At 43.2% G+C, this 25,501-nt stretch overlaps 1 protein-coding gene across 2 annotated transcripts in view; it reads left to right on the top strand.

Moving 5' to 3' along the window:
• apaf1 (apoptotic peptidase activating factor 1) overlaps nt 1-24,981 on the top strand; it is a 33,754-nt gene extending 8,773 nt beyond the window's left edge. For both annotated transcript variants that reach the window (XM_061072817.1, XM_061072826.1), the window contains exons 18-27: nt 510-638; nt 1,011-1,136; nt 1,731-1,850; nt 1,996-2,121; nt 5,658-5,783; nt 7,413-7,544; nt 7,630-7,755; nt 9,385-9,510; nt 10,859-11,005; nt 23,438-24,981. In XM_061072817.1, coding sequence (XP_060928800.1) covers nt 510-638; nt 1,011-1,136; nt 1,731-1,850; nt 1,996-2,121; nt 5,658-5,783; nt 7,413-7,544; nt 7,630-7,755; nt 9,385-9,510; nt 10,859-11,005; nt 23,438-23,584 — 1,305 coding nt within the window. In that variant the 3' untranslated portion in view covers nt 23,585-24,981. The remainder of the gene's footprint in view (nt 1-509; nt 639-1,010; nt 1,137-1,730; nt 1,851-1,995; nt 2,122-5,657; nt 5,784-7,412; nt 7,545-7,629; nt 7,756-9,384; nt 9,511-10,858; nt 11,006-23,437) is intronic.
• Nucleotides 24,982-25,501: the final 520 nt, after the last annotated feature.

Here is a 25,501-nt window from a genome sequence, read left to right on the forward strand (position 1 = left end):
TGTCGTGCTTGTCTCAGCCCTACAGATAAATATCCATCACCTCAAGGTTTGGTTCTTCGTGGTGTCATTTCGGTGAATGAGGCAGGAATGAGAGGCTGTTTGTCAGGTTGTCTTTTAGAGAGTCTGAAGAGCGCGTGTGTGTCCTGGTTGTGAATGCGAGCAGCCCCTCCTCTCCAGCGCTCTCTCCGAAATCAGTCAGTCTTGTCCTGTCATCGGTCTGTCTGCATCCCCAATGTCTTCATTCATTCGTATTCTGGGAAAACGACACAAACACTGCGGCGCTTGTGTCTCTGAGGAAGAGAAGACTCGTGATGAAGTTTGCCTCAGGTTTAAATGTTCAGGCTCCAGATGCTACTTTTGCTTTTTATAATAATTTCCGAAGTTGTAGTGATTATTTGTGGTAGTTTGTACTGACTTTTCTTATTGCAATTTAAGTCAGGGCAGCTTTTAAAAAATGTATTCACCAAGTGCAAGAAACTGATTTCTCTGTATGTCTGTCTGTTTCTCAGGTGTTCGATGTGGAGACGTCAGAAATGTTGTTGGAGATCAAAACCAATCGTATGAGCACCGTGCAGTACTGTCACGCCTGTCCGACCAGCAACCTGCTTGCCATTGCGTTCTCAAACTACGCTGTGGAGGTAAAACACGCATACTCTCTCATATACACAATTACACATTTACATTTAGTGTCTGTTTTTCGTTTTTATATGTTAAAAACTTGGAACGTTACACACTAGTTCATAATTGATTGCAGATTTTCGAATTTTATCATCTTATATTATTTTAAGAAATACATGCAGTTTTTCTAATGTGGCAAACTATATGTTTCTGCAAATGATCTGATATAAATCATAAACACAAAATTTGTGAAAATATGGTTACTTCCACTTCCAGAAAACCTCAAATGCCACGAACCCATCTGTGATTATTCTTAATCCTCCAATTGTTTGTGTAAATACATTTGTGTGTGTTTATGTGTGCGTGTTTGTGTGTGTGTGTGTGACTTTTAGCTGTGGGACCTGGAGTCCAATAAAAAGATGGCTGACTGCAGTGGGCACCTGAGTTGGGTCCAGCGTATCCAGTTCTCTCACGACGGATCCCAGCTGCTCTCGTGTTCCGATGACCAGACTGTCAGGGTGAGACTGAGACTCAGCTCCATTCGTGTGTGAACGTCCCCAATACTGTCACTCATGTTATAATAACCTCTTATGTTTTCCTAGAGAGAGTTTTCAGCCCCTAAGGAGGAAACTCTCAGAACACAGTATTCCAACCAGACCACAGTATACTGAATACTGAATAAAATTAACTTTATGTTATTATTTTTGCACTTTAGTACCTCTACAAAGTCTGATAGCGAATGAGTAGTGTAAATATATATTTTAAGCTCCATTAGGCCTAAATTTGCAAGATATAAGGAGTTTACAGCTGCTGTATGATTAAAAAAACTGGAGGTCTGTGTCGCCGGTACGTCTACTTGCTTCAGGCTCTTTCCATTATAACTGAGGTTATATATAAAACATCAACTGATTTGTCCTAAGTCATAAAATAAACCGCCTGAAACAGTTTAATTCACAAAAAACAAAGACATGAGTCTATGGATCTGAGCTTGTTGTTTAGTTGGAAGGTAACAACCCTGACCTGAATAATGTAAAACAAGAGCAGCAATAGAATTTTGCGGCACATCCACAACAACTGCTACTCAAGCTCCACGTGTGTTTCTTATGTTGTAGCTATGGGAGACGAAGAAGGTGCACACCACCTCTGCCGTCTGTCTGAAGAGAGACTCTGACGTTCTCTTCTGTGATGAAGAAATCACCGTATCGGCTGCCGACAACTGCAACAGGCTGCAGGTGAGGAAACAAAGGAGAGGGTTTGAATCATTTCTAAAACGAGCAGTTTACTTGTTGAGAATCTGCAGACATTCTCTGGAGTTCAGTGCAGGTCTGAAAGCAGCTCATGTCTGAAAACAACCACATAAATCAATGTGTGTCACAGGTACGTGACGGCAAAATGGGATCAGTGCTGTTCCAGTCAGAGGAGCAGTCGTCCAGGATCAGGTGCACCTGTATGTGCAAGCAGCCCCCTGCTGTGGCTCTGGGACAACAGGATGGAACCGTACAGGTAGAAAACACGTCTACTGCCAAACTTGATTTACTGCCAACATTATTCAAACATGTTAAACCAGTGCTGAAAGGATTATACAAGTAATCCATTAGACTTACTCCAATAGAAAAGACAATGCCAAGCATTTGCTCGTCAAACATCCTCAGCGCCGCCGCTCCCATAACGCGCACTACGCGCTGTGCGTAGGGCACCAAGTCCTGAGGGGGCCCCTAAAAATAGGAATCTGAAAAATCATCATGGTTATAATAATTATGTCGCCGAGCGTTTGGTTGTATCATAGGTCCGGCCTCAGCCGACAAAGGACACGAGAGCAGGTCATGCGCTCGGGACAGCACACACGTTTATTCTCCGCTCACTTTGCAACTTCACTCATCACAGAACCCACTTCCTTTAAAACCCCCTTTCAAAATAAGAGTCACTACCAACAACCCGCTTAGAACAGGAAATACAAGTCAACCCTCAACAATAACGCCATTAAATAAAATAGCTTACAATTATAATGCCGATATTATTTCAGTATAGCAATATTAAGCAGCTTTTGGGCATATATATCACAAAACAGGCAGAACAAGAGATATATTTAATTGCTCAAAAAAAAAGTTACATGACAAGTCCTGTCATTGAGAGTCCATCAGCTGGTGACAATGTAGAGACCTGTGTGCCCCTCCAACTGATCCTGCTCTTTGGCCGCCACAAGTTTTAGACGCGATCGTGTTGAAACAGTACGAAGAGGTCCATTTAAAATCCCATCAGATTTTAATTTTCCAAGGGGACTAGATGGCAGGGCGTTTCATAGTAGCCCACAATTCAAAACACTCTCAAATGGAGAGAAAATCATGAGAAGTTGGCTTGTTTACTCGCAACAAAGCAAAGCTGTGAAGATTTTCTCAATACTTGAATGTGTGTGTTTGTTCAACATAGTGTGTTTTACAAAGTGAAGTAAAATTGTGTGAATTCTGCTTCTAAATCTTTGCTTAATTGAAGAAGATTGCTAACTTGTATACTTCTGTAATTAGTTTGTATTTATGGATGACTATTTAATTTCTACGAAGATTTTGCACATCCCAATACTTGTGTGTATGTATGTTTTGGCTGTTGTGTGTACTGTGTTTACAAAGGAGATTTTCTTTTTGTTTTAATAAAATGTTTAACTGGGGGGGGGGGGGCACCATAAAGGAGTTATGCTTAGGGCACCGAAATGGCTAGCAGCGGCACTGAACATCCTCATCTAATTTCACTGTCAAACATCCTCTCATTGTTGAACAAGTGGGAGCATTGTTCAAGACCAGGCGTGTCTGTTTGCATGTGTGTGTCTGAGCCTGTTTGTGTGAATAGCTGAGTAAAGCACGCGTCCATTTTGCTTTTGGACGTGTTCTTTTTTTTTTCAGGGCACATTGAGTCATGAGATCTGACAGCACTGTCGCCCTTTTTTGTATCTATCCTGTCAGCTGCTCACCAGGTCAGCCTCTTTCTTTCACCTCTCTTTCTCTACACTGTTCTCCCACTATTCTTCCCACCTTCTCGCAACTCTCTGTCACACACTGCTTTTTTTTTTCATCCCCTTCTTTTGTTTCCTTTATCTTTCCTGCCCCCTGCTCTCCGTGCTCCTCCACTCCTTGTCTTTGTGGTAAATTGTTGTTTGCAGGCAGAGAAAGGAGTCCTAGTCTGCTTGGTGGTGAGGTTTATTGCATGCAACAGCTCATAGAAGCACAGGTGATTGGGGATTTGAGTTCCTACAACTAGAAGAAAAAAGAGAAGTTATAGTTTTTGTGCAATCAAGTGATGCTCACAAAATACGCAACAAAACCTTTATTTCGTTGGTTAGAAATCCATGTTCCTGTGCAGTAAAGTTCCTCCTTTTCTTTTCCTGTGAGTGTTTCAGTTTGTTTTTCACTCACTGTCGAGCCAAGATTTTTGCACCAGTGGTGTTAAAGAGTAAGAGAAGACGACACGTCGCTTTATTAAATGTGTCTGTCTTACAAAAGAAAGGTGCTGCACCCACATGCTGCAGCCTTGTTGTATATCAGGATCACTTAAGACATCCTATGAGTCAAATTACAAATTGAATATTACATTAATAATTTATACTTAATTACATGCCTCCAACAACAGTTAAAGATTAATTCATGGTGTTCTTAATCCTGAGGGAGTCTGTACTGCGTGTGCTGTTGTAGTGCCCTGAGCCAACACCAGAGGGGGCTGTGGTGCTACATGGAAGTGGTACTGACTGCTGCAGTGGGAGGTATCCAGTTCCTCTTCCCTCCTCTGGTCTTATTCACCATCAGTTTACTGGAGAGAAAAATGACTTGATAATAATTCATGAACTTTATTCCCAGCTGCTGGTGTCTGACATACCAGCTTTGTTCTCTTAATATAAACGTTGAAGTCTTCATGACACACATGCAGGAGGAGAAAGAAAGCCACTGTTTGTTTCTTCATGATCGTGAAAGTATGCAATCGTGAGTCTGAGTGTGTCTGTGTGTGTTTGTGTTTGTGTGTGTTCTGTACCAGGCAGCTGGGCTGACAGCTAGTCAGGTACTGTGGACGGTCGGCGGTTATGTGTTAAAATATCACTAAGTGTTGTTTGTGTGTTTGTTAATCTGTTATATTACTTTTCCAAAGGGTAACAGCAGAATAGGCAGATTGCTGTTGTTGTTGTTTTTGCTATTGTATGTGTCATCAATCAGCGAAGCCTCAACACTGACCACCAGACGTGTTTACTCCCTTGGCAGTGGGACTTAAAGCAAGTCTTTCCTTTGGTTTTATACAAATATGTATTTACATATTTTTTTCCAAACACCCTTTGGAATATTTGCTCACTTCACCATCCCAGAAATGTTTGAGCTGCATGTGTGAAACCTGCCCAAGCGTTATCTCTCGGGGTCTTTGAATCTCACGTCTCAGTGCTGAGGGCTTTAGGAAACACAGTTGTCATACCCCCGGGCTTGTTCTGCTCAGACAGTTTAACCTTGTCCACTGAGATGTGAATATTTCAAACATCACAGGTCTGTACTTTATTCTGTCAGAAATACAGTTTCTCTGCTGCAGTGAAGAAAATGTTGTGCTGTACTTATTAAGTTTGATTCCATTTGCAGGCGACTCCATTTGCAGGCGACTCCATTTCCAGTCTTCCTGGACCTTCCCTGGGTCGTAGTGTTTGCATCCCACCTTTCTCGGTTTATTGCAGAAGTTTTGTTCTCTAACGTCTGCAGGGCTGTCAGACCCTCAGCAGCTACTCCCTGCTGTCCCGACTGGACTGGACACACTTGAAGTTCCCACTTTTTCCCCCCTTGATGTGCTTATCACCATCAAGCCAGCAGCCGCACCTCACCTCTCCCCACATCCAGCCCTTCCCTCGAAATGCCAAGAGTTTTTAAAAGGAAACTCCGGGACAGTTTTCCTCCCCGAGTATAAATCAGCCATCACTCAAGGCTTGTGCGGAAGTTCTGGACAACGGGGTCGAACCTTACATTACCTAAGAGCAGCTGACACGCAGTTTTGCTGTTTACTTATATTGTGGTTCTTTCTTGCAGGTGTTGGCGGTGCCCTCCGGGAAGCTTCTGGCCACTCTGCTGGGACATACGAAGACGGTGCTGCACTGCCAGTTCACCCAGAACGGCCGAACCCTGATCACCTCCTCGGAGGACACCACCATCAGGGTGTGCGGCTCTTCCTCTCCTCCGTTTATGCTGTTTTTGTTTCTCTCTATCTCCGCCTGTTTTGTGATTCTTCCATTCATCACTCTCTCCCTCACCCCACCGTCCTTTTCTTGCCTAATTCACGCCGTGTTCTTTTACCTCCCTCCCCCAACCTGCCTCCCAGTTCTCTTCCCTGCTATTGATTATTCTTCTCTCTCATCCCCATTCCTCACCTTGAGTAAAACCGTCTGCTCTGCTGAATCGCTCATCCTCACAGTGCTTCACTTCTCTGTGTTTTTTTCGCCTTCCCCTACCTGTTACCCTCTGCCACCTTTTTTTTCCTGGGCCTCTTCACCTCTCCCGTCGTCATCCCCCTCTTTCATCTCCTTTGCCTTCGGCTGCGTCACTCTCGATAACTCTTTATCTTCCTCCCGCTCTTGTTTTGACCGGAACTGTCTATGTTTGTGTGTGGGTATGTGTGTGTATTTCGGGCCATTACCCTCTCTCAACCCCCACCCTTCATGCTCTGTTGCTCGTTTCCCCTTTCCTCTTCCCCCCTCTCATCTCCTCCTCTTCATCTTTTCTTTTCTGCCGACAGACCTGTCCACTGCAGCACTTCCTCCTCTCTCTCTCCGACAGCGCAGGGCCACGTTCCGTATTCATGCTGCGGCTTCCTGCTACATGCTTTTTCTCGGGCCGTCCGCTGCTTATTCATAAGCTTCTCAAATTTATCCTGTTTGACGTGCGCTCGCTCGGAAATGGAAGTGTGTATTTAGATGTTAATGTGGACGCAGAGTGAATGTAGAGAGATCTAATGACACTGATGTTAGCTGGTGATGGATTATAACCTTTGGATACATGACAGAATCTATTCAGAAGAAGAAAAGGGGCGACATAGCATACGGGCTTGATAAAGTGATCTAGTTGATGCAGTTTGCCCTGGCCTCATTGAGCTCAGCTGAACTCTGATCTCGACTCATTCACCTGCCTGCACGCTGGCATAAAACAAGCACCATGTAGACCAGTGTGAGTTTGCATTGGCATCAACTGTGCACCTGAGACACAAAAAGCTAAACTTTTATAGGACAGAATTAAATACTGTGATCTGCTGTACCACACGCAGGATTGTACAGTTTCTCCTGCACTCGAAGCACACTGATATATTACCTCCCTGTGTATGTGAGGCCGCACTGCAGCATCTATAGCTCCCTCCCTGTCGTATGATTGGTGGATGCTACATGGCTACGACGCTCTTTTTCTCTGCTTCTTTCTTTGCCACTACTTTAATGTCCTTTTCTATCCACATCATTATTGTGTGCTTTTGTCTGCCAAGGCTCAATAGTCTTTTTAAATTTAACCAAGTTGCACCAAATTACACACACTCAAAGATCAGCTCCCTAAACATGGCTGATCTTTTTTTGAATTATTAACTGGGAAAATGGTGAAAAACACCCGATTTATTCCTTGACTTTTTTAGGTTAGCCCATGATCCATCCACTAAGACGGAGGAAGCAGTGTTTACGACTCATACTGCAGCCTGCCACCAGGCAATGATCGAGATGCTTTGATCATTGCCTGGTGCTTTCATTTTTCGGGAGCTGTCTATGTGCTGAAGTGAAGTGGCTAAAATCTCTCTGCTGCCCCCTGTAGGTGTGGAGTTGGCAGTCTGGCGAGGGCAGAGTACTCCGGGGTCACAAAGAGCAGGTCAGGTGCTTCTCTCGGCTCAACAGCTCAGCGGCTGACACAAGACTCCTATCCTGGTCCTACGACGGTACTGTCAAGGTGACGCCCACACACACACGCACACAGTCTCACTCAAAACAAACAGCAAGAAATCAAATATTGAATCATCTCTGTCTTCCTCGAGGTGTGGGACATAGAAAGCGGAGAGAAGCTGCAGGACATTGACACTCAACAGGGAGCCATTCTGTCCTGCCATGTCTCACCAGACGGTTGCTTGTTCGCCACCACCTCTGCTGACAAGACGGCTAAGGTTCAACACACTCTCACACACACTCATAGTCATTTTTATAGGATGAGCTATATCTGTTTATGCTGCCAGTAACGAGACAACCTATTACACATCAACATCTTCCCTCTAGCCTCCTTCCAAACTTGTTACTTCGGCACATTGCACATAGACACGTTTCTGCGGGTGATGACTGAGGCAAAAGGCTTCACCAGCAGGGAGGCGAGGGACCTTAGAGACTAAAGCGTGCAGCGGCGAGAGCGCCAGGTCTGGTGGGTTAGCTGCTGGTCAGCCGGTCCTTCAATGCCCACGGTCTGTGATTATTAAGTCTGACTAAATGGCAGAGCCCTTGGACCTTCTGAACCACCAGCCTGGCAGATGGGCTGACGTGCAAACTGACCCACTTCGCTGTCTGGATGTAGTTTTTGCCAGGATTCTGTTCACTAACACTGCTGTGGTTGACTTTGGCCTGACTTTGACCGACTCTGTAGGCTGGATATTGCCTTTTTCCCCCCAAACTGATCTCTTAAATCATGGCTTTTCCGACTCAACACTGAACTGCACTGGGACTGTATGCTATTTGAAACTGGCTTCTTCACAGTGTCGCAGGTTCAGTGTTAGATTCGCAACTCTCCGTCTAATATTCAGACACGGATGACAACTTGTGTTTCTGAGTGTGCAGCATAAAATAAACAATAAAAAAGCTGCAAGCAGTTCATCTCGAGCCACCGCCACCGAGTTTCACACGGGAATTTGGGTTTGATCTTCCTGTAGACTGCAGCCACTAGGTTGCTGGCCAACCTGGCTTCTGTCGGTCAATGGTAGTGAGAGAGAATGTGTGTTTTATGGATTTGGCAAAGATGATAATTGAGCATCGTGTGTTTGTGTGTGTGGCTGGTTAGCAGCCAGCTACATAGTCCATGCTTTACAGACCGAGGGGCTTTGGTAGCTCAAAACAAACACGCCCCCGGTCTCCGTCTATCTCGAGGTCAAACCAGAGCGCTTAGCCTTGAGTGTCTTTGTTGAGCACCACAAAAAGAGAGACAGTATGCTCTTCTGATTATCCCTCTTCTTCCCTCCGTCCCTCCTTTTATCTGTCTTTCTTTTTCTGCTGACCTTCAGATGAATGGGACTTTGTGTGCAGACATAGTTAGCCGGCTGCCAAATGAAGGGTCTAATTATGAGCTGTGTTATTTTCTGTGCAGAACAGGATGCAACCGGGTCAGGATGAAAAACGGTGAAAGCAGACTAGGATGGAAAGAGAAAAGAAGGCAGGAGTAGAAGAAACAGAAAGGAAAAAGGGAAAGTCAAAAAGGAGCTGGAGAGTGCTCATTAACAGTTGCATCGTTCTTATGCAGTGCTCTAACAACATTGACTCTGCATTTGGCACAATTATATGTCCTTATTTATTTCCTGGTAAACACTTCTGTGTTGGTTTTTCTAATTATACTTCATCTACAGTGCAATATCCACTCTTTCCAAGAGAAATTCAGCCAGTTTAGTTGTGCTGTATTCAGAAATAGGTAACCTAGTCTTATTCTAAATGGGTTACGATAGGATCAGTCGCTCCCTTAAGTTCTAGTGTAGTATAAAAATGAAGTAAATCCATATTTCTGTTAATCTGTTTTTTGCTTCATTCTTTTCTGCTCTTAGTTGTGGCGCTGTGAGTCCTGGCAGTGCCTCCACACGCTGAGTGGTCACCAAGACTGTGTCCGAAGCTGCAGATTCTCCTGGGACAGCCGATGCCTCGCGACTGGGGACGACAACGGAGAGATTCGGGTGTGTGTTCAAATCAATTCCGCCATTCACTTCACCTTATTTTATTTATTGCAATTGAGCCCTTAAATGCACAAAAAAAAGGTGACGTGTAGAGGAAGGGAAGAGTAATGTTTAAGAGGAAACTGAGGGAGCAAAGAGAAAAGTGGAGGGACTGATGGAGGTAATATGAAAGAAATGATAGCGTGTGCAGGAAAGACCTCCCACCTCAAGAGGCGAAGGAAAGGACTCAGGCTGCCAACTTGGATCCCAAATGTTTTGACATTGGCGCCGTTCGTCTACTAACAGAAAGTTAATGAAAAGTTAAACTGTGTGAAAATGAAGACGAGGAGAAGTTGTTGAGCTCCGGTTGGTCTTCGTAGCCTGCGTCAGTCAACAAGGGGTTAATGCCCTTAAGTGGCCTCCGGGCTGAACCTGCTCCATTATCCAGAGATGGCCCAATCCCTCAGATCCAATTACATAAACCACACTGAAATCTCACCCCTGTTTCTATGGCAACAAATCTGAGTCATTCGGCACAAATGCATGCCAAGAGTTAAATATAGCCGTACATGTGATGTGTCATTGTCAAAGGCGCCTGGCATCTGAACACTTGCATAACAGCTGCAATATACATGATTTTCTGCACCAGGGATCACCGACCATCCTTTCATTATGTATACATGTGGTGCTTTATGGGTAATTTCTCAATTGGGTTAACACAAGGTTCATTCTCGACTCATTTGGTGTCTTCCTGGAGCTCTCAGCCACATCGTGTGAAGTTCATGAACATGCTCAGTTGCCATGGAGATGGTTTGGTAATAATCACTTGACCTAAGGATGACACTTTGGTGATATCTTATTCAAGAGACCAACCTTGAACAGAGACACAGGTTGCGGTCTACGTGGCCCCGGAAAGAGCCGGTTTTCATGGATGAGAATGCTTACCAGCACCATTACATGTCCCTCTTTGAAAAACTGTTGGTCACCAAAGCACAGTGAATCCTGGGATAGGTTGGGACAGGAGGGATCCACCAGTTGGAGCCCTCATTTCTCAGAGAGGAAAGGACGCGTGAGAAGCAGCCTCTCAAGGATGCTGCCCCTGAACGTGCCTACAGTGACCTCATATCATGACCACCTGAAGCGAGTGAGCAAAACAGTTGAGTCAAGTGAAAACAACTGAACCATCTCACTGGCAACTGAGCAAAATCCGTCCGCCTCAACATGTGGCTGAAAATCAAGTTAGTTCATAATAAGGAAAACATTTTTATAAAACCTTTATTTTTCTGACAAATCGTTAAAGACCATCACAGCTGTCATTTGTTAGGGGAATTTTCTCTATGGATGGTTTATAATGTTTGGATTTTCACAGCTCTGGAGCGTCGAAGACGGCTCCTTGCTGAAGATTTGTTCGCGGGACGGTAAAGACGGCATGGACTCTCTCCACGGCGGCTGGGTGACCTGCCTGCACTTCTCTCCAGACAACTCTCTCCTGGTCTCGACTGGTGGCTACATCAAGGTACGAAAACACATCAATCCTATTGTTAAGATCCACAATCTTTTCACTGTGAGGAGTTGAAGAGAACTAGAGTCTAGTCACAGTGGGTAAACAGGTCAATTATGATCTTGGGAAATGGGAGGAAGTTAAGCTATATTAACTTCAAATTGTTGATATTAAATAAAAAATTTAAAGATCAGGTTATTAAATGGGACACAGGGAAGGTATCTGAATTCAGGTAGTACATACATGAATGTGTGTGAGAGGGAGAATCAAGGTTGAATGACTGAGTTGATTTTGAGGTGTTCAATGTGTCACAGTATCAACAACACAAAAACTGTATGTCCCAACATGCACCCGTGATATATATTACCTAGAGGACTAAACTGCATCGGCTCAGGTTTATATAAAAACGCTCGATACCTCGGAGAATGATATCACTGCCTCTTTGTGACGAGACCAGAATAGTGTGTGTGTGTTTGCGTGTGTGCGTGCACGCCTCTTATTGCTTTTACTTTTACAGGAGATGGGGTCACAGAGCGGACAGTCTCAGCTTGGCTCTGATTGGCTATTTGCTGGGCAATGATGTAATCCTCAACAGAGAGCAGTTCTGATCGATAAGGCTTTATATCTCAGATTACTGTGTGTGGGGTTGTGTTGTGTGTCTCTGTGTGTGGGTGTGTGTGTGTTTGTGTGTGCATGCATGTGCATCTTTGCTTATACCTGTGTGTGTGGGTCGACAGAGATGTTACTGTTAAAGTCAGTGATGCTGTTCTTCAGGCTTTATGTGGACAGACACACATTAAATCAGGGTTAGGGTTACTACAACATTTTTATTGTTTCTTTTTTGAAAACTGTAAAGATTTGTATTGACTCAATAGAATCAATAGAAACATGAGACACTGGCCCGCTCTGATTGAAGCACTCGTCCGTCACTCATCGGCTTTGTCCTCCGTGACATTACCACGACAGCCATGACTATTCTGTTAATCAGCTTCTAGATCACTCTATTACTCCATTGCACAGACATCTTTTTCATCCTCCTCAGTAGAGCATGCGGACTTGAGGAATCAGCGCGTGGATGTGGGAAGCAGTGAGGAAATATTATGCCTGTCTTAAAGGATGAACCCCTGAGTCGGGAGCTTTGATTGATTAATTGTGCTGCGTGTCGGCTGGACAGCTACGAGGGGCCACGCTGTCCGTCACAGTAATTACCGTGACAGAGTGTGTACCTCGCGTATCGCCCGCTGAGTGAGGCAGCACGATGATAATCTAACTGTCTATCTGTTTTAATAATCGTTGCCGGGCGTGTCTCCGCGCTCGCCTATTTTACAATTAGCAAATGTCCTGGAAAGAAAACTTGGTAACTGCGCTGCACTGACTTGTTAGTTCTCCCATGTGTCTGAGCTGCAGATATATGGATAAAAAAGCTGAGCAAGAATACCAGCGTTGTCAAAAAGAGAATCATGGACGTCAGTCTTGGAAACACACTTGGCAAACGTCTGAACATCCCCATAAGGGTCTTTGGTTTGTGTTTATCCTCAGCTGGTGAAAGATTTCGTTACGGAGGATCAGTGGGATTGTGTTAAATATCCCTTTGAATCATAGTTGTGGACTGATTGATATTGAAGTTTGGCTGTGATACAATACAGTCCCAGAAAGCTCTGAAAAAATGCCTTTACTGAGAGTTGAAAACTTCTTTAGTTTTTCATACTCTGAAACTAGAGGCTAGAAATCATTTTTACCACATATCTTGATATTAAGGAAAATGGGAAATATCGCTGCTTTTACAACGTGTGATGTTTCATGTGTACTATAGTCCCAGAGTTACTGTACTCAATATTGTTTTGGAGATGAGAAATAAAGAGATTCAAGCTCAACTTTATCAGATGGTACAAATAAACAGTAATCCACAGCTCTAAGCTCCAGTAAATTATTATGCACACACACAAAAGAATTTGAAGGCAGTCACAAATCCGTTCTATGGCTTTCGCGTAAATACTGGCGAGATAATAGTATTATGGATTATGTGTTACCATAAACACAGCCCCTCTAAGCATTGTTTGTTTAATTGCTATGATGATCATTTTATTTATCATGATTAATTAAAAATGTGTTCTACAGCAGGTCAAATAAATACACAAATAAAATCAAGCAATGATGGTTTATATTAACCTCCCTCGCAGTTACAGCTTTCCTGGAAGAGAATAACAACAAAAACGAGCAGAGAAGACATGTTTTTGTTATCATGATATGATTCAGTGGAGGGTTTTCAGCTCTGAACATCAGAAGCGCTTGCGCACAATGACGCAGTGTGTTGCTGTTGCCGTTAAATGGGATGATGTTGTCATTGGTCGGATAAGAGCAGGAGAAGTGACAGCAGGAGCTGTCTCCCGCGGTCCTCGCTGAGTCAATCAGTTGAAATGATGTAACACACGGCTCGTAGCAAATCATTTTGCCTCTTTCTACTTTTGTCTTTGGCTTCACATATCATACGAAGCTTTTCTTGTTTGTTCCAGTATTTTTTTTTAACATCTCATTTCTATCAGTACTTTTTTCAGCCTCTCCTCTTCTCCCTGTGTTTCACTCCCTCTGCCTCATGGTCGGCTGAACGGTGTGAATGTAATTAAAAGCAGCAGGCTGTTGTGCGGGTTGTGTGCTTGCCCAGTCCCCTGTTGTGCGTAGTTACCTGTGCAGAGTGTTTAATTAAACATTTCTCATGCTCCTCATCACCAGCGTTTCACTTTACATAATAAAAACACAACGTCCGTGCCTGTGTCGGTGCATTAGGTAAGCGTACATGCTTGTGAACAGATAATTGTGTGTTTTTTTGTGCGTGTGCGTCAGGAGGTGATGAAGCGGTGCTTACTGAAAGAGGCCGTTATATCTGACACCGATTCCCATCAGTCCTCTGTCCTTCTGTTCCACATCCTGCTAGGAAATACCTGTCTCACACCTGGCCTCGATGGCCAAGGACACACACACCCACACACACACAAGGTCACACAAACTGTAAATGCTGATGAGTCGAACTGTCACAGAGGGATCCAAGAGGGAGGCAGCAGGTGTGAAAAGGCTCATCCTAACTGCGAGAACACACAGGCCCAGCAGCCCAGAATAATTCACACCAAACTGTAACAAAGACACAAAAGCACAGAAATAAATTATCACTTTCCACTAAAACTGACCATAGACTGTTTTCAGACATGCACTGATACTGGAGATCCTGTCAGCACCCCCCGTCTTCCTCCATAAAGTCCCCTAGTAAAAAGTCAGCAGAATATCTGAAGGAGCCGATGTGAGGACACAGCAGAAGGCGTGGAAATGTTGAGACAGATGCAAAGAGACACCCCGCACATCTGTATATACAGTCTATGATAATGACACCTATTGCTAATCGTACCTGCTTTTATGCTGTGAACAGTTTCTCAGATTCGAAAAAGCTTTGATTAATCTGAATCGATATCTCTTGGATCTACTTCATTAAGCCAGCTGTCTGAAGTGCTGTCTCGTCGGCCCGGGATGTTGGACCTGTTAATCCCCCTATTTCATTTGGTCTCTGACTGACTGATACGTCCATCATTCTGCTGTTCACCTTGTGGGGAAATCTGTATGAGGGAAAATAGTAAGAGTCTGCTTAATTCAGACTGCTGATTTGTTTGGTTCACTTTGAGCAAGGCACTGTTGCTTCGGTCGCCAACAGGCTCGTGAAGGGCAGCATCCATCTTGTAGTTTTATTAAACACGTGGATACTTCGGCCAGAAACAATTGCACTCCGTACGACGTGTAGTTTGTTTACTTAAGAGCTGTAGTGAAACCTTCCAAGGGTCATATGCTAGTAATAAAATATATATTCACTGTTGTGGAAATTTGTGCCAACTGATTTCCACATCAGTACTTTGTGATCACGTGACATCCGGAGGGAGCCTCGTACGTCCTCTCAAAGCACGAAACTACAAACACTGTGTCAGACGTGTCGGCGGCTCTACTTTATTTATGCCAGTCTTTCGGGACTGGTGCGACCCGACAGCGGATGAGCTTCTCAGCAGCAGAGTGCACAGAGAGTCCCGGTTCAAAAGGCATATATCACCTGGACGTACCTGCAGATCTCTGAGGATGTAAAGGAGGTTGTGCTGTGAAATGAAATGTAAAATAGAAGGTGAGCAGCATACACCATTAGTTTTCGTAACATTCCCTGCAATGCTATGTTTCTAGAACTGTTATTGCCAGTGACTGTTGATCACAACAGTATTTCACACACATTTAATTATTTGTGTTGCATGTGGGACGTAGAAAACATTTGCTTCAGTGCCCTCTGCAGTCATGACGGCTGTATGTTTTTGCACATGCACGTGCGCGTCCTCAAGACACGGAAAAACAACTTGCTCCTCAAAATATTGTTCCACAGAACGACTAAAGGCCAAAAAACCCAACAGGATACAAAAAACAGATAGATACAATTTCTCTTCTTTTGTCTCCGAGGCTCTCGTGCACATGCACACACACACACACACACACACACACACACACACACACACACACACACACACACACACTAACTTTAACACCCCCCCACGTTCGCACACTGACATTTGTAATACACACTCACACTTCCGAACAGTGTATCCCCAGATGGATGGGAGTGTTTTAGATGACAGTTCTCCCCTGCCACCACTGTTGTCAGACATCACTTATCAGCCGAGCCTGTGATGGAAGAGAAAGAAACAATTTCACCTTATCTCACCTTCCTACCCCCCCCCCACGCTTTCACTCCCTATTCCTCTGCCTCCGTGTTCCCACCAGACCTCCACCTTCTGCTGTCTCCTTCATTGTTATCGCTTTCGCACCGTACTTTTGTTTTTCTCTCTCTGTTGTCGTTTTCTTCATCTGTCCATTTTGGTGACCTCCCATTTGAAGTCTTTCTCCCTCGCTGGAAGTTTGGACATTTTCTGTTATCACACTCAAATCCCTTTTCCCTGTGAGGCTGTTTTTATGCTTCCTCGCCTTGAGGGGATTTCTTCAAATTAGGTATAAACATTCACGTGGACTTATAAGATGAGCTGATTAGATGTTGGAGGTCAAAGGTCAAGGTCACTGATATATTAGATACACCCATTTGGCACAAATACTCAGTGGAGGATGTCGATGTTCAACGACCTCACAAAACCATTTCTTACCTTGAGAAGGCCTCGAGAGAATCCTTTCAAATTTGGCACAAATGTTCGCTCACAGATGAACTGATCAGATTTTAGTGGTCAAAGGTCATCAGGATATCTCAAGTCTCCACTTTCCTCAAATCTTGAGCAGATGTCACCTTGGAATCAAAGATCCACTAATTCGATATCAGTGGTTAAAGGTCACGATAACCCAAAAAAAGGAGCTTGCACTGACTGGTGGAGGAATTCAAAAGCAGGGCAGTAATTCTATTTTCCAGCGTATCTGACTAAAGTTCCTTCAGATCAGTTGAGATTGCTTTCACCCAATAGGTGTTAAGTCAGCCTCCCTCCTGCCTTCTCAGCCTGAGCCATCATCGTTTAGCGCGTCCTAATGAGGCCTCGACGGGGCATGGAACTATTACCGTCAGTCATCACGCCAAGCCAGAGTCAAAACGAAGCGGGGGGGGAGAAGGAGGGCAGGGATGAACGTGATGAAACGAAGGACAGAAGGTTGATCTGACCTTCCCTCAGGAGATGTTTGATGGACGGCCGATCCGTCAAAGATGGAGAAGCGCTCGGATAGCGAGGAGCAGCTGAAGGGAAAGGATGGAGCGGAGAGAAAGAGCAGGCACCTCTCTGAGGGATTGATCGGGTTATCAAGCTGTCAAGATTTTTGTATAATGACATTGGCTGAGCCGTGAGTAAATGTGTCTCCATTTCCTTTAATGGCAGAGCAGATGTTAGGGTTTTTGATCAAGGCTGAACATCAGTCAGTCCAAGTAGCGACTCTTATTGCTCATGCTGAAGTGATGTTGCCTGTAGGTCCCGCTGCCTGAGGTCTGTTTTCATTTCCAAAGCCATAAATATACATTTTTGCAAATGCAGTCTCTAATGGTTGAAAATAACACAGCAGGTTATTTGTAACAATAAAAATGGCATTTTAGATACCAGGGGGTTTGTTTACCAGTGTCTGAGCAGAGAGCATAGAAGAATCCGGAAAATAAGTTTATATAATTGATGGGTTTCTTTTCAAGAGTCACAGCCATGTTTTAAGATGCTTGAAAATAAATAAATCACAAAATAGAGCTAATCTTTGAGAAATGCCATCTGATCAATTTAAAGGAGACTAATGATTCCAGTTTTTTTCTGTTTTTCTTTCTTCTAGTGTGTTTTATGTTATTTTTATATTATTTATATATATTTATAAGTCTCCCTTAAATGGTGATGTATCGCATGTGAAAGCCTCTGTGATGAGTTTTAATTTGACAATGGGGAAAACATCCCTCCACAAACCTCTTAAATAAATGAGAAAACTCTGGAAGAACAAATAAGGAAGGAAAAGGAATTCTGTTTCAGGACAAAATCTGTGAATATAATACAGCAAAAGTCAAATTTCGTCTGATCTCCTGCAGCCCTTCTCTCAATATTGACCCCTTTGCATTTCTCTCGGATATTATTGCAACTGCACAGACTAACCTCACCCCCTCGGCTTGTACTTTCATCCCTGCACTGCCCTCCCACTTCCTTCAAAGTTGTAAATACCATTCTGACAACTGCTGTCTTCTGGGAGGACACGTATGTCTACGACCCAGCGGAACGAAGCCACCATGTTGGTTCAAGCAGCACTCGCACTTCTGATTCCATTCAGCGCGTTTCTTGTCTTCCTGCCGTTTCAGAAGTAAGCACCCCGCAGTGCTGTGGCGGCGTAGCAGCAGACCTACCTCTAAAAATAACTACACACACTCACAAGATGCAAAACAGCCCCTGAAAGTGCATTCATCTTTTTTTCCCATAGTCCATTGTTCTATTTTTTCTATCACCATCTCTTATTCCAGAGGCATCAGAGGTTATTAAAACAAATGTAAATCTTATGATTCACACCTTAATTCCTCATGTGGTCAAACTGCATCCAGAGTAGATGTAGTTTACATACGTCCTTGACATCCTGCTTCGGCATCTGCGTTTCTCTCCCTCACGCACGAGACAAAGCGGGAGCGAAGAACTTTGAGTGAGTTGAGCTCAGAACGAACTTGGCCTGGATTCTGTGCTCTTGTTGTCAGGCTCCGGGTACAAACACAGGCTTGTGAAATATTTATCTGTCTCTGGGAGGCAGTTGTTTCCCCCGCGCTGCTCATTAAGCCGGGGTTAATTGTGTCTCTCACTGAAGAAGAGGGGCCTGTGTGTTTGTTAAAGTGTGTATGTGTATTTGTGTTGTTCACCATTTAGACAGAGATGAGGTGAGGCAGAGTGGAGATGTTAGAACAGTGATGGAGGAGGGGATGGAAGGAGATGTTGATGGTGTATTCTTTGTAAAATGTATGGCCACACACAAAGACATAAAAACTAATTTACAAATCTGGTCAATTTCATTGCCATTTTTAAATCATTATAGTATTACTGACAGCATATTACAAGAGCAGTATTTGGTACAGGTTTGAAATACACCTAATGAACATCCTTGTCATTCAACTTTATTAGCAGAGGTGAAGAATGCAAACAAATTAGAGCAGTTCAGTTTGAGAAAACTGATTTCCTTCAAATGTTTAATCTAATACTCTTGAAGTAGGCAGGAGAAACGATACAATTTTAAACTGAAGGAAGGAAAAGTAAGTTAGTAAAATATTAAATAAATAACCATTCCCACATTTCTATGAAGACGTTGTCATACCACCTATAAAGCTCTAACACATCTTTGCCTTTCTGTGGTTTTAAGGACTGAGCTCTGAGAGCGAATGAAAGGACTTGACTGAAAACACCAGAGATTTGTTCATCTTTAGATCTCCATCTATCCAATCCATCAATCCAGATTTCATATTAATCTCCTTCTCTGTACTTCAACCTCCTCTCTCTCTTCATTATTTTCCTCTGTTTCTCGCTCACATCATCGTTTTATTCCCTCTTTTATGTTTCTTACTCCCCAGTTCCTCTTTCTCCCCACACCAGCTAATATGTTCCCTCTGACTTTCTTCTTTGTTCTCTCTTTCTGTTTTGGATTCTCTTTGACAAATCTCGGATCTGCCACTTTCGTGCACGCTGTAAGGATTGACAGAAAAGAGAGAGGTGTGTGGGAGAGAAAGAAAAATGAACTGAAAGAGGAAAGAATGAAGGAAAGAAAGAAGGTGTGGGGGAGAATAGTGTGGTGGATTGTCTGAGCATCAATATTTCAGTGGACGGAACCTTGGATGAATAATTCAAACTCGATGTCACACTGTTTCCCTCCCAGCAGGACTTTTGGCGCGGTTTCAGACGCACAAACACACACACACACACACACAATCATTTTCTGAAACGAAAGGTGGCCTTACAGAATCGCCTGAATCTCCTCCAGCTGGTCCCCCCCCCCCCTCTCTTTAATCCCCCTCCCCTCCTGCCTGCTGGTCGTTGCTCGAGTCTTTATAATTTTTTTATAGAGCGTAGAAACTGTACCTATTCCCCCCGGACCCTGTCGGTGAGCTATTTATGTTAGAGGGAAGATTAATTACTTCCCTCCTCCCAGTCTGAAAGATGCCATCGTGCGCTCCCTCTTTCAAACACACACACACACACACGGACAGGTATTTCCGTTATGTAAGAGCTGCAGACTTTCCATCAGGTGGTCTCAATAAGCAGACCCATTTAGCCTCACCTGAGCTAACGCTGAGGGACAGTCGGAGGAGATTCGGTGCCCCTCTGCTGTGAGCTGGATTGAATCGGGGTCACACACACACACGCAGCCCTCGCAGCTTCCCCAGACGTGATTGTGACCCCTGTGTTTGTGAGCTTGATGCTGAGAGGGAGCTTATCTGAGCAGGCAGAGTGTTGTGGCTTTACAGATAAGGGGTCGGTGGCCCTTGTTGTTCTGTGCCATTAGGTTTGTGGTCTCTTTTTACCCTGTGACATCATTCTTACAACACAACGAACAAGGGTCCAAATATTCTTGCTTTGGCGTTAACTACGCTCAGCAAGACAGCTGCTTTGCTTATCCTAACAGAGACAATATGCAGAACCAGTGACGAGTCCATGACAGGATCAGGTGCATGTCAATGGGCCCTTTATATTTAAATACTTAATATTAACATCAGGAGCCGGTCCCCTCTACGGAGGCCGCCATGTTTTTTTTACAGTAGTCCAAACTGGCCAAAATGAATATTTTGAGTTTTTTAGGCAACTGCAGGCTACCAAAGGTTCTTTGTCATGTTTGGAGGGCGTGTGTGAGGTGAGGGGTATTCAGCTGCAACACGCAACTTCACCACTAGATGTCACTATATTCCACACGCTGAACCTTTAAATAGCAACTCTGCGTTCATCTGAAAGACACTTAACAGAAACATGATATGAACTCTTATCCTTTCGTTTCTAGCTAGGATTAATTAATGAAGGAAAACTATTAGCTGTTGTACGGAATCATTTTCATAATATTTTTAACCTTCGTTTGCCTGAATTCTAGATGTAATCTACGCACTAAATATAAGCGTGTGTCATTTAAATGCTAATTCATTCATGTCCCCTCTATGTATATATTTCCTCTTGGCCCCACTGTGTCTGTTCCTTACATTAGTATTCATGTAATGTGCAGCTAACGTTGTAGCAGCCTCATTTCCCTGCCATTCTTCAAGTTAATTTCAGCAGCATCAGCACAGACTGAAGCCAGGATGCTGCGCTGGATGTTTGGAAACACAAAAAAAACAGAGACGGTCACACATAGACACGGTAAACACACCCGGGGGTATTGTCCTCTCGCCAGCAGCGTGCACTGTACAGTCATTTAGCGTCTACGTGCTCCACTGGCTCTCCCATAAATCAATGGTCCCGTAGTGATGCTGTTGATATCATCACATCAGCCATCTGCTCCGAGGACATGTGCTCCGTGTCACATACATAACACTGCCGTGTGTTCCCATATGAGACACATGCCCTTATCGAACCTGTCTTGCTGTTGTAATGATGTATGAGTTTCCTTTTTTACCATTTACAGCATCTCTAATCTTCATTTGTGTCTTTGTTTGGTGCTCGTGTGCCCTATCTCTTTTCATTCTCTCTCCTCTTCCTAGTCTTAAATCAAAGAAATCTGACTTCTTCTTCATTTCCCCTGTCCTCCTCCTCTCGAGCAGGTCCATTAATATGCATTCCAACCAGTCTGGTCTCGTCACCGTCCTCTGGTGTAAATGATTCAACACACTGGTTTTCTGGACGTTTTTTTTCTACTTCTTCATCTTAAATCCAGTTTCACTCGTTAGCTAACGTAACTTTCTATCTCTGCGTTCCACCATCAGTTGACTCTTTCAAACATTTACTCTCCACCAGCTCTCGACTCCACACATCACATCTCCCTGTTAATCCTTTTGTCTGTCAGCAGCTTCAGTCTTGTTGTTCCTTGACTTTCTCTCATCTGTGCTTTTTTTAAATTATCTATTTTCTGTATTTATTCATTAATGTCTGTGCGTGTGTGTGTGTACGTGGAGGCATCTGAGTATTCTTTCTTTGTTTGAGCTGTCAGAGAGTTGGCAGCCAGCAGCCAGTTTCCCTTCCATTCAAATGCAATTACAATTTGGAGTCTCATTCCCTCGTCTAACATCCGCACATCCTGGTTTCATCCCTCCACCTGTCTATCGATCCCTCCGTCATCACGTCTGAGTTTCTTCATCAAGCCACGTGTCGTACTCTCTCCATCCCTAGATAGAACAAAATACAGATTTCATTTATGATATAAGATTCGTACAAAAATAATGTATGTTGCTCTTGATTCGTTTTTCTGTCAGCAGGATTATGCAAAAAACTACCAAACATATTTCCACGAAACTTGGTAGAGACATGGGTCAAGAGAGAACTCATTAAATATTAAGCAGATCCAGACAAAGGGGAGGATTTTTATCACTTGCTATTTATTCTAGGAACAAGCCACGGATTTTGACTGCTGTGCCTTTACTGAGAGCAATTCTAGTTCGGTCTTTAAACTGGGGCTGATATCTTGCTGTAGGTATCATAGTGTGACCTTTAAAAATCCTTTTCAGATATGAAATAAAAACTTACCATTATTCCTCTTTTAAAATCATCCATCTTAATTTGGCCACTCTTTAATTTACAGGCCCCGTTTGCTAAAAGTGAATTCACATTCAGCTGAATTACAAGGATCTTTTCAAAATAGGCAATTTGGTGCAAGTGAGAGATCTATGATGCCTCATCCCCTGGATACTGGAGACCAATACAGATTGATTCTGTGCTATGTTTGTTTTGCAATAATTATTCAGAGCAAGAGGAGGAAACAATGATATGGTAAATACATTCATATGCATGTATTCATGTATATATTTGTGTGTGCGGTGACAGAATACGAGCTGGGTGAACGGTTGCTGCAGCCCTTGTGAATATTAATCTTACAATGCAGAAGTTTTGCAGCTGCTTCTCATCGTGTGTGAATCAGAGTCCAGTAATCTTCAGGACCACAACAAACACTGATTTGTGTTTATCTTACATTCAGTCTCTTTATGTTCATATTCACAGACGACAAAAAACACAAAATTAATTTGTGTTGAAATGTCAGTTTCGCTGTCTGGTCACATTTGGCCTCGGGGGCAGCAGAGATTTAAATAGCATCGTAGATTCATCACTGTGCTGTGCCACCAACAGGACTAAACTAACAAACATTATGTAAAGCAGCTTTTTACATTAGTAGCAGTCAATTGAATGTTTCCTAGTAGTGGGTCCAGTATTTCTAGCAGCGCCTGGTGTAAAGTATTTTTCCTCTGTGATTCCTGGGTGATTCCAGGTGAGAAAGCCACATGATGAGAGAATTGATTTCTCTTTACACAGTGAATTATTAATAATGGGTTACCGGCCTCTGACTTTGACAGTTACTTATGAGCTATGTTTCTAAACTGAAGATTAAAAAAAGGTTTATTGTCGGATCTGAGCTGTGTCAAAGTTGAAAGTGACGACCCCTCCTCTCCCCCCTGCCAGGTTATAAATGATTGACTTGCTGTATCTCTGATGATTCATCCAAGTGAGTTGCAGCTTCAATGGAAAGAAAAAAGACTTTAAGCTGAGATTAAACAGAATCACTCTGAAAACTGCTCTGGCGGTGGTGAGTGTGTGTGTGGGGGGGTGTATACGTCTGTGTGAGCCTGTGGCTGGGTGAGAGTTTGAGTTTGATATTATTATAATGTTAAATCCATCATGGTCTTCTTAGCCACCAATTTGTCTCAGGATCTGACTCAGATCAAACACTACTTGATTTCTGCTGTTGTTTATGCTGCCCAGACACTGTGTCGTAGTGTAATGTCCGTGCCGAGCTTTAAAACACTCTCGTTCTTCTCTCCAGTGGTGGGATGTGGAGCGAGGCGAGGCCCTGCAGACTTTCTATCCAGCTGGGAGCGCTTTGAAGAGGATCCACGTGTCGTCCGACTTCTCCACCTTCGTCACCATCGACAGCATCGGCATCCTCTACATCCTCCAGAGGGTTGTGTGACGATGACAAAAGACCAACAAACCAAAAAAGAGACACACACTGATTCATTATTGTCCAATGGGAGGAAGTGGAGAGGCGTTGTGAGCCTTTACTTTATAAACAGTCTGTGTCGTGTAGACGCACAATGAGAGGTTCGACGATTCCTGCTCCAGCCTTTCTGTTTTTACACATTCAGACAATGCACAGTTTAAGCTTTGGTGCCTAGAAAAAAAGACAAATCTCTTCTCTAGCTAAGAGTAGGTGCTTAAAAAAAAAGGCAACATGTTTACATCCACTAAAACCAGCGAACCTGTAAATCACGTCTTAGATCTTTGAATCATTCATAGCGAATGAAGAGATAAATATCAACAGAGGAAAAATCAACTCAAATGTGAATAAATGTTAATCCATATCAGCAGTAGGGCTTAACGTTGTTGCATGTGATGAGTGGTTTCCTGCTCCACTGTTGTAATTGATACAAGCTATTGTCTGCCGAGTCTTGCCGACCCACGCCAAGTGGTGAAGTGTATTTGACTCGTCTCTGCTGTTATGTTCTATTGACTCTTAATTTTTAAGAGTGTGTGTGAGGGTATGTTTCTGCATCGTTAGTGAAAAATCATCTGAGCCTTTTGTTTCCACTACAGCCTTGGCCTGCAGGAGAATTCTGCAGCTACGACAGGATGTGTACGTTTTTTATTTACACGTCCACTAGCATGGATTGAACGTCTGCTGTTCTTTGATGAGCATTAAAGTTTGATTAGCGCGGTTAAGTTTTAATGAGCCCTCATTTAAAATGTAATCCCTAATCTTTTGAAAGGACTGTGAGTCTGTTTGTACATCCTGAATTTGTACTTTAATCAAAGGTAAATGTTTTCTATAGAAGAATCGCACAGGGTGCTTAATAATTTATCATCAAGTTTCTACTCGCTGAAATTAAAAGGCAGAATTTGTGCTTTGCTAGTATTGTTTGTACCAGTTCTTTTTTTTTGTCTTAAAACCACTTTTTACATATTTTTATCTGCACGTTTTCTGAGCATCTTCGTTTTCCGAGCACTTTGACGCAGGAGCAACAATCTTTCTCTGAGTATTTTAAATTATGGCTTTGTTCAGAAAATTGAAAATAAAATTCCTGTTCCCTTTGCTGCAATATGTGAATCTCAGAGGACAAGAACAAGGTACAAAGTAATGATGAGTTTCTACATGTTTAAACAATGCTGTCGTTTTTTTACATCAGGTTCTTCCTAGTTGATGCTTTTAAAGCCATTGTAAATTCAATCAGCAGATTTCCTCCCCGTGTGGAGGTCTCTGTCAAACCTAAATGTTGAGATATCGGCGTGTGCTCAGGATGTATCGATGCTGTGATACTTTGTGGTGCAATGTGAGTGTAATTTACATCAAATTAAATTACATACACCAAGGATGTTGTTGTTGTTGTGTGTCTGTGTTGATCTGGTTACCTCCAGACTGTGAGTGATTTCATTTTGCGATGCTGTCTGTGTGGAATGAGTCCTGCACTCGCTGACATCCTCTTCCTCCTCCTATCTCTCCTCATCTTCCTACTTTTTCTCCTCCTTGTCCTCTTTTCCCCCCCTCTTTCTCCTCCTCCTCTTCCAGTGTGATATTATCCAAATAGGTTTATAGCTCATGTAATTAAACAATAGACAAAATGTGTTATTGTGCTATTCTGTACTGTACCGCAGTTTAAAAAGAGGACATTGATTGTGTATAATATCAACACAGTTCAATGACTTCATAATAAAACTCGCTGTCTTTCATCTTCATAATTTGTTCAACTGTTTGAACCACTGAGCTATTTTCAGACAAGGAAGTTGTCCAGGAAAAAAGAAAAATCGCCGTCTTTGTTTTAGTTTAGTTCTGTCGTCTCGAACTACCCTTAAGAGACGAGCCGACGCTGTGAATTCTGGGAAGCGGACGAAA

Source organism: Limanda limanda, chromosome 1 (genome assembly GCF_963576545.1).
Source record: "Limanda limanda chromosome 1, fLimLim1.1, whole genome shotgun sequence".
NCBI lineage: Eukaryota > Metazoa > Chordata > Actinopteri > Pleuronectiformes > Pleuronectidae > Limanda > Limanda limanda.